A 13582-nucleotide genomic window follows, 5' to 3' on the forward strand; every position below is an offset into this window, starting at 1 on the left:
ATATACTTATATATGTATATATTTTATATATATATATATATATATACACATATAACATGCATATTGTGAAATGTAATTTAAAAGTGGAACAAGAAGAGTGAAGCAAGGAAGAATATCAAGGACCATCATGGAGAGAAGCAAGCCAGCTGATTGACACGTCTGCATGGTTTCTGAATCAGGTGAATTCAGGGCCAAATCAACATTTGTAATGAAAAAAAAAGCTTATTTCCATTTATTTTCGATGTCAGATTCGGGACTGTTCATTGAAAATGTATCATGTCGTAATATAAACAAATCAAACATAAAGAATGATCGAAAAAAGGTAATATTTTCGTCTGTTTTTTGGGCGTTTAATTTTTGGACTGAACTGTATGCTAAATGATATTCTACAATTAGATATTAATTACAAGAAAGTTTCAGGTTGAGGTGATAATTGTTATAGCTTGAGGAGGAGGGGAGGGGAGAGGGGGAGTCACGAGGGGGATCTGTGCAAAAATTTGTTTTTTTTTACATTAAAAACAATTGTACAAGATTAGAATAAGTGTGATTTAATTGATCTTGTCTTCATCGGCTGAATCAACTGCGATCTTGCCTTCATCGATTGAATCGAAAGAAGTGCACTTACATAATTCAATTGTACACACCACTCATATCGGCCAGTTTCTAGTAATTTTTAACTCCAATGAGATTATATTATTTTAAATTAGCCAATTAGCGATGTGAGCAATTGATATACACCTAGCTGGATCAACCTTCTTAAAATATCGGATCTTGCAGACCTATGACAATTCGAAAATTAATTTTTTCCACCCTTTCTTTTGATAATAATTGTCACTTCAATTTCAAACTTCTCTTGATTAATGTCTCAATATAAGGTAAAATTTAGCACACAGTTTAGTTCCAAAATCGAGAGTTCAAAAAACGATCGATTTTTTCAGTCACTCTTTCAAAAGGTTACAATCTGACAATTTCTTAATTTTTATATCTAATTTATATATAATTATTTGAATATTCACTTAATTGTAGTCATGAAAAAATATATTTTTCATCAGCTATTTTAAAGCAGCTCAAAATTACAAATGTTGCTTTCTGTATTTTATAATTTTTTTAGTTAATAATTTTAACAAAGTATCGGCAAGAGGTGATTGTGATTACGTTCTTTCAGCTTGTATATGGAGATCAAAAAAGTACAATAATTTTGTTAAAAAATTAACATATTTTTGTCTTAATTATTTGAATTTTTATTAAATAGGGGTCTTCCATACACCACAGATGTGGCAAAAAAAACCTTGGAATTGACGGAAGAATGGAAGAAAATTTAAGGGACAAACTATTCTCTGAGTTTCTTTTTTCTCTAAGAGTATCTTAACACGATTAATTTTCTCGATATACTTTGATATTAAATAAATTTGTTACTAACAACTATTCTACGCAACGGCGTTCTTCGCGCGCTGTATTCTATAAAAAGGCAATATATATTATTAAAAAAAAAGGAAAAAAAGAAGGCTTAAGGATATCTAATGTTTAGCAGGATGATACTAATGTATCGAGTACTGTACTGACCTTCTGTCAACAGATATTCCGGACCTCATCCGCCGCAGCGTTTTAACAGTCCTCTGAGAGATTCTTCATCACATAAACGATTCGATGACGTAGCACCGCCTGGTACCGAGGGTTATTACGATCTTTCGCCACCGGGTGTCGAACATTCCGAGAGACCATCGAGAGACGATCGCGAGAGACAGCGTTCCCTGAGGGATCAAGAAGATCGGGAGCATTCGTCCAAGGATCGTGATAACGATGAACGTGATAGATTGAGGGACGAGAGGTAATACTGTTGGACATTGTATCGAGTCTGAGATGATTACTCTTTAGTTAAAGAACACTAAGCTTTCTCTTGAATTAATAAAAAAAATTCAAGGTTCGCTCGAAATAAATAAAATGAAATTAATTGCCTTTACAAGTCGACACAGGATATACGGTGTATAAATAAATGTTGACAAGAAGCATTGAAGAGAAGGGAGACATCAAGTCATAATAAATAAAAATATATAGGATCTCTTCATGTCCGTTTTTAAATTCAATACGTGTGCCTGTTTTTGTATGTGTCATTTTCGATATACATAGTCTTTTCTATAAAATTTTTCCTCATCAAAGATTTTAATGTTATCTCAATTAAAACGCGACATCCAATTTGTGTTCTATAATGAACTGAACGCTGTGTCGTTTTTCGATAGATGTGGTTCCTATGCTCGTTAATCCTTGTCTGTTCTGCAAGTTTGCCCCATATAAGTCGCATTACATTCCAATCCAATCAATTTTATAAACTATGTTAGTGCGTGACAATGTAAAAAGCTTATTCTTCGAAATTTTAATAAACTTACTTAGCTTGTTAATGTCAATATATGCCAAATTAATAATAGGATCTGTAAAAATTATTTTTATTTTCTCCGAAATCTTGGGTAAGAATGATATGGTAAAATACCTACATTTAACTCTTTAACGCTTTTATTATCGTTGAAATTATTCAAATTATTGGAACCTCTATTAATCTCATCAAATTTTTTATGCAATCTTTTTCTGATAGTGTCAAAGATAATTTTAATGGATATCCATTATTTAATAGAATTTTTGTAATTTTATTGAAGTTTTTGTTATGGAAATATCTTAGGATAAAAGATAAAAAAAAATCTTATCAATTAGACTCACTACTATCTCCATCTTCTCTAATATCGGAAATAATATACATACAAAAATAGACACACGAATTGAATTTACAAACGGATATGGAACGTTTAGATACCGCATATTTTTATTTATTATGACTTGATGTCTCCCTTCTCTTCAATGTTTCTTGTTAGGTCAACATTTATTTATTGTATTATTCGATTCTTTCGAATAGACAAAACCTCAAATATATTCCATACAATTTTTACATGTAATTTTTACGTGTTTCTTTCATTATTTTTTATTTAAATTTTATATAATTGACATACATATTGTTTCTTGTATAATAAATCTGCCAATTTGATATCGATCTATTTATGAATAAATATATTTGAGGATTCGTATTACAAATCGAACTAATCAAGACTACTTATAAATCAAAGAACTGGAAAGAATACGGGCAGTAGGAGTCAAGCGCAGAAGACGTCGCGCAAATAATACAATATATCTATGAAGTGTGAAACTTCTTTCATTTTTAGAATTATTCATTTATTTTTCCGTCTATTTTTCTTTTTTCTGTTTCTTTTACTTTTTTTTGGTTTAATTCTGGCATTTAAATTCTCGAGGTAGGAGAGCTCACCATGACAGGATAATTTTTATTCAGAGTTTATGTATATTTGTGTTGTCTCTGAGGAGGGCTCAAAAGTGAGCCGAAACATGTAAGCGCGTTTTAGTGAATAAAGAAGTTTCACACTTCGTAGATATTATTTGCGCGACGTCTTCTGCGCTTGACTCCTATTGCCCGCCTCCTTTCCAGTTCTTATATAATATTTGAGGATGTTAACACAATAATAACTTATTAATAACAATTCATCGATATGTGTGTTTATATTTTTGACTTTAGATTAAAAATATTGTAAGACTAATTAGCAATTGATTCGATATAGCGCACTTATATCACGTCTTTATTATTGAGTTATATTAGAGTTAATTTTTTTTATTATTAACGTACTGAAGAAGATCCAAACAAAGAGTCGAAACGTATATTATATTGTCATTGTATTAATGAATGAATTTATTTACACACCGTTATCCGCTTTATTGAATTATTTTACATTTCGTAAAAGAAATTATCGTGGTCGTATTACAAAGGATATATTTATGAGATATTGTATTTTGTGTTTCAAAGGGGTCGCGAACGTGAGGATCGTATACGCGAGAGGGATGATAGAGATCGCAGAATCATAAATAGAGATCGCGAGGATCGCGATAGGCAGGTCCCATCTAGAGAACACGAGGACAGGATACGAGAGAAAGACGAACGCGACAGAAGAGAAAAGGAGAAGGAACGAGAAGATAGACACATTCGCGATCGTCGAGATGATGACAGGCATATCGAGAAGAAAGATTATGACAAAGATCGGTATGTTCTGCATCAATCAAGTTAAAGAAGTATGAAATCAAATTAAAATTATTCAGCACGTTAGCAAGAATCAATATTTTATAATAGAAATTTTAACACATATTTGTTATTTAAAATTCCATGCTAAAAAAAGACTAATTAATTTACTAAAAAAAGCTTTCAGTTAATTTACTAACCATTTATGTGTTGGAAACTATTTATCTGATATTTATATCTTTATCTATTATTTCTTTTATTTATCTATTATAGTTATAGAGATGATCGAGATCGCCATCGGCAAGATGACAAGAATCGGCTGCGAGAGAAGGAGAGACGCGAACGCGAATACGAAACCGAGAAAGACAGAGATCGTCACGAACGATACGAGAGACGTTCGATGGAACGGAAAAAGAGTAGGAAAAGTTTAAGTCCATACTCACAGAAATCTAGGGGCGATCCTAAAGATTTGTCTCCAGAACGAATTGTGAAGAAGAAAGAAAAGGATCATGAGGAAAAAGTAGAAGAGAAGAAAAAAGAGAAAAAGATAAAGGAAAAGAAGAAAAAGAAAGATAGTGATGAGAAAGAGAAAAAGAAGAAGAAGAAAAAGGACAAGAAATCTAATCAGAAAGAAGTAGCGAAGGACGATCTGACGATTAAAACGACAGAGGCGGACGATTTGCTAGTTGAGAGTAAAATAAGTAACGACACTTCGTCTTCGCCGCCCGACAAAACTGACTCTATAAAGGCATGCAATGAGGAAGACAATATACAAAACAGGATCGAATGTATTTCCAACCAAGTGTCTATCGCGCCGATCAAAGAGGAATTCGAGGATAAATCTCTGGCGATGAATCCGGAACCGCCGGAATTCAATGAATCCAGTCCTGGCAGTGGTCGGTTAGATCGCACAGAATTTGGCACGAATCCACCGAATCCAAACTTCAAACCGATTCCGGAACTTAAGTCGGACATGAAACCGATCGATAGCCTCTACGGAGGATTGGATGACACAGAAATTAACACTGTGATCACGGAGAAGTATTCTTTACTTTCGGAACATTCGCAGACCGAGACGAAGGAAGCTACCATCATGCTGCCAACGGAAAAATCGCCGAAAAAGGACGAGTTTCTAGCACCGATACCCGAGTTGTCCAAGTGGGAAAGGGATGATACGATCGAAAAACCCGATGATGATGACGATGACGATGACAACGTGAGTGGATCGCCAACGGAGAAAATACCGAGAGAGGATGAGCCGAAATCGCTCAAGATGGTTACGTCGGAGGTACTGAAGCGTGCGGAGAACGCCATATTTCAAAAAGCAATTAATGCGATCCGACCGATCGAGATCAAGAAGATCAGCGAAAGCAGAAAGATACTGTATCAGAATCCCGAGCCTAAGGTGCTGGAGACGGTGGAGTCCGCATCTAATCGAGAGCCGCGAAAGAGCGTCAACGTGACGATCAACGTTGGTAGAAACGAGAGGAATGTTGAGATCACCGAGCCAGCAAAGAAAGCCAAGCTCGATCGTACCAAGTTCAAACCTGTGCCAGAGACAGCCTACTCGCCGACTAGGCTGTCTGCGAAGGAAAGACTAGGCGAGAAGATTGAAGATGGCAAGGAGAGAAAGGTTAGTCCTATAAAGGGATTTCTAGAGAGACGTGACGCCAAGAACGAGAATCAGTCGAGAAGTCGATCGCCCAGGAGGGAAAAGAGGCTCTCTCCTCCGCTTTTAGAACGGCGCCTAGAGTCCTCTTCGTTGGGCTTAATTGCTACAAGCGGCGAACGAAAAGTGTTCTTAGAAGACAGAAAACGTGACAACAAGGATAGAGGCGATCGATCAAAGGAGAGGTCGGATTTCCGAAGTGACAGGCATGGAAGCGAGTTGAAATCCGACAGGGAGAATAGAATTGATTGCAGAATGGATTTTCGTTCCAATAGAAGCGATATCAAAGGAGAACGCGTGGATAAAGATCGCGATAAGGAACGAGATCGCGAACACAGAGGTAGGACACCCTCCTCGACTTGCATATTTAAGAGAACAGAAATAGCCAAGATCGGCTTGTTAAAGTCGAAAGATGATGAAGAAGAGAAAAAACGTGACAAGAAATCTCGGGAGGAAAAGAAGAGAAAGAAGGAGCATCGCAGTAGGAGTAAATCCAAGGAGCATAAAAAGCGCAAAGAGAAGAAGCACAAGAAGGATAAGGACAAAAATCAGGAGAAGAAGCAAAAGCACAAGGAGAGTGCGCTCTCTAAGGACAAATCGGATGGTAACCACGAGACCAAAATCAGTTACGAGAATATTGAGCCGCCTTTAACAGAGTCGTTGAAGAAACAAAGGAAGAATCCGAGATTGGTATCTGATCGCAAGCGCAGCATACTCGACGAGGCGAGCTTCGAACCCGATTACTCGGCTTCGGACTCGGAATCAGATGGTGAGGAAGGAAAACCGTCACCTGCGAAGAAATTGAAGCTTGATGAAATGGAAGTGGATAAAGAGATGGAGATCAAATCTTTGAAGAAACGATCCAAGTCAAGTAGTAGCGAGGACACTTCCAGCAGTTCCGACACTACGAGCTCTGATTCGGATAGCAGCGACGAGTCGCACAAGAAGAAAAGAAAGAAGCATAAAAAACATAAAAAGAAGAAATCTGCCAAGAAGGACAGCAGTTCGGACTCGGACACTTACTCTGATTCGTCCGACAGCAGCAGTGACGAAGAGAAACATAAGAAGAAATCGAAAAAATCAAAGAGTAGAAGCAAGCAGTCAAGGAAGAAGAAGAAATCCAAGCATAAATGACATCACTAGATATCTCTTTGATGTTCACTCAAAGACTCTTTACCTTACCTTACCTTACCTTACCTTAGAAAGAAACAACAAAAGAAAAAAGGCCAGAACTTTGTTTTCCATATAGTACTTTCAAATATCATGGCAATCGTAATAATAATTATTATTATTACGATCGTAATAATAATTGTTATACTCGTTGTTATAGCTCAAGGCATAACCAAGTTTTTTTTCAAATACACGTCATTTAGTAATAGAATACTATCGAATTATTGGTACAAGTGGTAAAAGGTAAATATTGAGCAGGCAAAACAAATTAACGCGATTTAACGAGTAGAAAAAAGCAAAAGCTGGAAATTGAGAATACCTACAATAGTTAAAACTATTCTAACGTAAAAAAAAAAGAAAAAGAATAACATGATATAGCCTTTACATAATTGTCATGTTCCGACTTGATATATTAAAAAGTACTGCTATGTAAGTTTATTATAATAAGCTATGTATACATTGTAGCCGATATAATTTTGTGGCAATTTTGTCAAGAAGCGGTAAGTCTTTAAACAACTTACAATTATATAATGAATATAAAAGAGCAATTTTAAGATCTCTATTATCTATATACATATATATTTCTTTCCCTCCCTCTTTCACCATTATATTGTACTTTCATAATTTAATGTCAATATGTAAGAAAAAATCACGAAAAATAAAATGATAAAATTCTTTTAACATATTCTTGTGCCTCGCATGAACATATAGAAATAAAAAAAAAAGATGTCGACTTCGCGTTCATCGTGCTAATGTTACATTATGTAATACAGCTTTGTTATTACTAACAAAGAATTGCCATGTGTTACAGATTGGATTTAAGTACTGTTTGGTTTTTATTATTTATTATAATAAATATAATCTGTATATATCTAAGCTTGTGCATGTTTTTGTTTGTACATATATAAGTGTGAGATTTGTAACATATATAAATATATAGAAAATGAATAAATAGTAATTAAAAATCGCAGTTGAATACATGCTCGTGTAGATCTTATAATTAGGTATTTTTTAAATTGATGAATGTTTGTACAAGACCACACAACAGCGGTAAATTTTTGCTCTTTCCGCTATCTTTTATTCCTAAACCTTGTGCCAGAAGTTTACGATCCAAGCAATGTTTGGGAAGATCACATTCTGAAATAACATCTTTTGTTCAATTATATTACTTTATCCACACATGAGATTTCGTTCAAGAAAAAAAAATGTATTGCCCATTATATAGTCCATTACATTCAAGCTAATTAATATAATGATACATAATGATTATATCAATGTGTGTTGTGTGTGTGCACGTGGTGTGAGTGTATGTATTCCATAAAATAATGTACCTGCGATAAATACAGTGGAGCTATATTTATAACCCATCCAATCCAGATATTCTCGGACAAGTTCATTGAGGAAAACAATATCATGTGAAGGTTTAATAGTATTTGATTTGTTCTCCTTGCTAGAATAATCGAGCAATTTTATTACTTCTGTACGCATTTCTGCTTTTATTCGATCAAGATTTCCATCGGCCTTTAGAGATTCTTGTACAGCTACAAATTCAAAATATAAAGTATTGTCTTCTACATTTCATAGATACACAATAAATGTTAATAAGAAAATCTTTAATCAGATATTATATTATGATATAATAAATGGATAGAAAGTGTAAGCGATAAAAGAATGAAAAAATAAAAATATTTTCTATATACAAAATAGTACAAAATTTACTGTTATGATATGAAATATAGAGATGATAGATTTATACATGTCAATAATTCTGTAATTTTTTTGACTGTAAAATATTTATGAACATACAATATTTACATGACTAAATACCATTTATCAAATCTTTTTCTGTTGCCATTTCACGTTTGTCTCATTCAATATTTTTCGGAAATCCAAAATCTAAACAAACTACAAGAACACATTTATGGTTTAAAACTTTGATTGTTTTTGACAATTCTTTTCTTGCCGGACCGACCATGCATCAATCAATAAAGACTCGAGTGTCCAATAACTTGACCAATTATACTCGAAAATTCCAATCATGAATGGCTGTGTTCTGAAAGCTGTGTCGAAAATTGTCTTTTTAATTACAAGGTTGATAGCGCTGTAACTAATGTCGGGTGTACAATGGCCTCTCCTACACGGCACGTTTAAGGGTAAAATCATACGGTTCGGAATAGGACTGCGGAATACAGAATGCGTCATTAGGTGCATCCAGAAGCACGACCATTCACTGAGAGCTCTTTTACCTGTTTAGTCTATATTTGTAGATCTAATGGAATGTGCCAATCAAATGCAAGAGCTCACTGAGCGCTCAGCGAGCAATCGTGCTTCTGGGTGCACCTATTAAAGCAACCAATCAGCGCTATTCCGCACTTTTCCATCGCGCAAGTTTTGTGTGCTATATTCACATGATGCGTTAAAAAAGTATCCAGCATGAATATAATTTAAAAACTACTAACTTCATGTTAATAATTTGCTTATTAAAATGTAATATAATTTTTCAAATTGTAAAAACAATTATTACTGTTGTAGTATTTAATGTTTTACAATTAATATTTACAATTTCATAACAATTTTTTGAACTACTTTAATGCATTTACTATCATTTTTCCGCATCGTGAACATAGCACACAAAACTGGTATGATGGAAAAGTGTGGAAAAGGGCACACTGAAATCGCACGTAATGCATCATTGTTTTTCTTATCTATATTTATCTATATTTATACACTCAGATTTTGTCATTTTGCTTCATTCTCGACATTACGCAATTCCATATCAATAAGCATCAAATTATTTTAACCTCTCAAAATACGACGGTATATTACAAGAACAATGACGCACTCGCTTTTCCGCAGCATCAAATGCAGAATAGCGCTGAGTGGTTGTTTCAATGACACATTCTCTATTCCGCAGTCCAATTCTGCACTGTGTAATTTCACTCTAAATCCGATGTACACGATGCTAGAAATCGGTACGAGATCTCGGACAGAAAAAATTAACAAATCACATTTGAACAATTTAATCACATGATCATTGCGATTGGTCACTTCTTTCTTCATCAGAGGTCCGGACCAATTTCTAACGTCGTGGACACAAGGAGTGCATTCGTTTGTGCAGTGGATAACGCATCCACTTTCTTATTTGCTGATCACATGATCTAAATTTACCGAATGGATCTCTGCATAAATAGCTGCTTGTACCATATTGGATCGAATCTTCCAATAGAAATTCTGAAAAAACTGAACTGATTGAAAATTAAGGCTCAAGAACTCTATTCTTGAACAAATATCGCAGAAATAGCAATTCCGTATACAATCGATCAATCACAATCGAGAAACTGTCATTTTCATATGCAAAAATTATATATACAGGGTTCGTCAGATATTTAAGGACACTCATATATGTGCATGCCAAGTTTTAGCAGCAAGTTTTTTATTTTTTTTTTTTCAGATCATAAATGGAGGACAATAAGTTGACTCAGGAAATGAAAAGACACGCTGTTATCATCGTTATACACGCGAATCACAGCGATCTTGAAATCTCCCAATTTTTGAAAGTCACCCGATCGTTTGTTCACAAAGTTCGTCGAGAGTTAGAAGCATCTGAAGGCAATGTGGAAAGTGTTGCCAAGCGCAAAAAACATGAGGCACGTTTAGATTAGAGTAAAAACATCACACTTTGTCCAGGGCATTATTGATGGCCTTTCAAAGTTCATAAGGGCCATATCGAGAGACCTTCAAGTTTCTGAGTGCACAATCCGTCGCATTGTCCACGAAGACATCCGATACAAGTCCTACGTGATACGCAAAGGTCAGTTTATGTCGGCACAAACTTGAGAACAGCGATTCATCCGGGCACAACGACTTTTAAACAAGTTAAAACATCCTGAAATCTCTCTGATATGCTTTGGTTTTATTCTGACGAAAAAAATTTTGACCAAGATCAAAAAATAAATCGACGAAATGATAGGTGACTATGTGCGGATCCTTCAAATGTTCCTCATGCACACAAAGTTTCCGGCAACTGTCATGATTTGGGAGTGGTGAGCAATGAAGGACACGTCATGCCATCCCACTTTTTTCCTCAAAAACTTCGGGTGAATGCTGCTGCCTATATTGAGGTTTTGGAAGAAGTTGTGAAACCCTGGATAGATAGCGTGCGTGATAAGAGGCCATATGTATTCTAACAGGACTTTGCTTCTTCACACAAAGCCATGACGACGCAAGATTGGATGTCCGCATTGGAATCTGCATGATCACATAACCCCAAACATGTGGCCACCTAGCTCCCCGAATCTTAATCCTCCTTCGGATTATTACGTACGGGAGGGGAGGGGGGCGTTGTTGAACAGGAGACCAATAAACATTCCCATAACACGTTTGATTCCCTAAGAGCAGCTATTAGACAGAGTAATGACGCATATAGACGAGGATCATTTGATTCGAGCAAACGTTTCCGGCAAAAAATTGAAGCTGTTATTACCGCTGAAGGCAATTTTATCGATTAACTGTATAGCCTACGAGTCACTTAGTGCTTTTTTGCTATAAAAATTTCATTAAAATACAATAAGTTTCTAAGAAATATACAAATTTTAGTTTTAAAATCAATATATTCTCAAATACCTGACTATATGTGCTAAAAAATAGGCAGTTTCACAACTCATGGTCAACTCTTAACTAAGGTTTAACTTATTTTTCATCTCTTTCTAATGCTAGAATTGGAAAGAGATGAAAAATAAGTTGAACCTCGGTTAGAAATTAATCATAAGTTGTAAAATTAAGCCTAAATAAAAAATCTGGAAATATTAAATAAAATATTATAAAATTTATTTATAAAAAGTTCATAATTCTTATGATATTTTCAATCTACATCCAAAAGGTGTGATTTTTAGATTAATCTAATCGCAAATATAAATTAGCAAACTTCATATCTTTTCCATTATACATCTTACGTTGCATTATTTTCACTTTAGTAGAATCGATTTTGACAAGTTGTTCTTATCTTTTTTCATTTTTTTAAATATTTTAATAAAATTTATTTTTAATAATACAATCGGCTATTACAGCTGACGGTATTATGGACAGCAAGATATCCAACCTGCAAAGAGAACTGCAGCGCAGTTTGTCGTTCATCTTCACAGTACTGCGAGCAGAGCATCCTGAGCAGATATAAGAATATAAGGTATTTTGTTCCCGAGGATGCGCACTAGTCCAAAATGGACAAACAAACACCCAAGGACTTCGATTCTTTCCTTCGAAAATTTTTACAAATTTAGAAGTGACCACCTTTCTATTATACATTAATGCTCACAGTCCGTGCGCGATTAACGATACGACTAATGGTGCGGACACAATAGAAGGAATAAGAAATTAGGAATGGCTGCACCTTAAACCTTACGTCCGTGTATAACTAAATTTGACGGAAAGATGAAATGAAAATAAAATTTCGGAAGTTTTAAATAACTTTAGTATTTTATTCCATATCTCTGTGGAAAAAAACGGTGACAACAGGATATACGGATCTTGGCGTGAAGGGCGAGAAAGCATAAATATATATTATTCAGCAAGCCTCCAAGAAGCTACGTGGCATTTCAGATAAGTTTTCGTTTCCCTATAAATTTCACAAATTGCACTATATAAAAAACAATCGCTTTATGAATGTTTACTACATTTTTCAGATATTAAAGTGTATAATAAACACATTATCGTGAAAATGCACGAAAGGTTTTCGTAGTGATACGCTACGAACTAAACCCACTTTCCGATAGACTCATCTATTGGCTGGGTTTAGACTGGTTTTTTTCTATTGGCTCTAGTTTTGACTTAATATACGTTATAAGTTTGTTTTGTATATGTTGTATACATGTTAAAATATAAAAAAATATTGGATAGAAAATTTTTTTATTTTTTTTTATTTTTTTTTATTTTAACTCCAGTTTTATTTACAATCTATTCAAATGAATAATAAGTAAATCAGGTAATAAATTAGCAAGAGTTGCATAACCGCCCAATGGAGGTTTGCTAATCAGTAACTTATATGTTAAACAATACAATTGTAGTAGAACAGTGAAACTGTATGAAACTGAATTGTTCCCTAAAATCTATTTGAGAGATCCAAAGGTTGGAATCTCTTTAATCTCCTATTTTGTTTTCGAGTTTCTAATAATTTTGTAACAAGAATATTTGAGTGTTTTTTTAATCTTTCTTGATATTTGTCACTAAAACATTTTACTTCACTTTGCACTGTTTTTATATTTAAGTCACGATGAATCACTTCATTAGGAACATACCACGGTGCTTGCACAATGGTTCTTAATGTTTTAGATTGGAATCGTTGTATAATCTCGATGTTAGAGTTACTAGCTGTTCCCCAAAGTTGAATTCCATAAGTCCAAATTGGTTTCATTATGCATTTATACAAAAGTAGTTTACTTTCCAGTGAGAGTTGAGATTTTGGTCCCAGCATCCAGTATAATTTTCGAAATTTTAAACCAAGTTGCTTCCGTTTATTCCAAATGTGTACTTTCCAGGTTAATCGCCTATCAAGATGCATTCCAAGATATTTAACTTCATTTGCCATTGGCAATATTTTATTGTTTAATGTTATTGGGAGACATGTGTCCTTTCGCATTGTAAATGTGACATGTGAAGATTTGGATTCATTAACTTTAATTCTC

General features: G+C 34.4%; 2 protein-coding genes across 2 annotated transcripts in view; one reads left to right on the plus strand and one right to left on the minus strand.

Annotated features, from left to right (window-relative positions):
* LOC108757233 (E3 ubiquitin-protein ligase RBBP6) overlaps positions 1–7267 on the plus strand; it is a 29879-nt gene extending 22612 nt beyond the window's left edge. The window contains 3 exon segments of the mRNA XM_018501682.1: positions 1577–1828; positions 3857–4090; positions 4340–7267. Of these exon segments, the coding sequence (XP_018357184.1) occupies positions 1577–1828; positions 3857–4090; positions 4340–6869 (3016 nt within the window). The 3' untranslated portion in view covers positions 6870–7267.
* A 206-nt stretch (positions 7268–7473) lies between these two features.
* On the minus strand, positions 7474–9084 carry LOC108757232 (lisH domain-containing protein FOPNL). The gene is made up of 3 exons (XM_018501681.1): positions 8733–9084; positions 8237–8446; positions 7474–8042 (listed from the first exon to the last, which is right to left on the minus strand). The coding sequence occupies exons 1-3, from the start codon at positions 8758–8760 to the stop codon at positions 7906–7908; spliced, it is 375 nt and encodes a 124-aa protein (XP_018357183.1). The 5' UTR covers positions 8761–9084; the 3' UTR covers positions 7474–7905.
* Between the last annotated feature and the right edge of the window lie 4498 nt (positions 9085–13582).

Source organism: Trachymyrmex septentrionalis, unplaced genomic scaffold (assembly GCF_001594115.1).
Source record: "Trachymyrmex septentrionalis isolate Tsep2-gDNA-1 unplaced genomic scaffold, Tsep1.0 scaffold134, whole genome shotgun sequence".
Classification (NCBI taxonomy): Eukaryota; Metazoa; Arthropoda; class Insecta; order Hymenoptera; family Formicidae; genus Trachymyrmex; species Trachymyrmex septentrionalis.

Coding starts and splice junctions, on each gene's coding strand:
- LOC108757232 (XM_018501681.1), bottom strand. CDS start 8,760: ATGGCAACAGAAAAAGATTTGATAAATG. Junction 8,447..8,732: donor AGAAAAAGATTTGATAAATG/GTATTTAGTCAT, acceptor TTGAATTTGTAG/CTGTACAAGAATCTCTAAAG. Junction 8,043..8,236: donor CTCCACTGTATTTATCGCAG/GTACATTATTTT, acceptor ATGTTATTTCAG/AATGTGATCTTCCCAAACAT.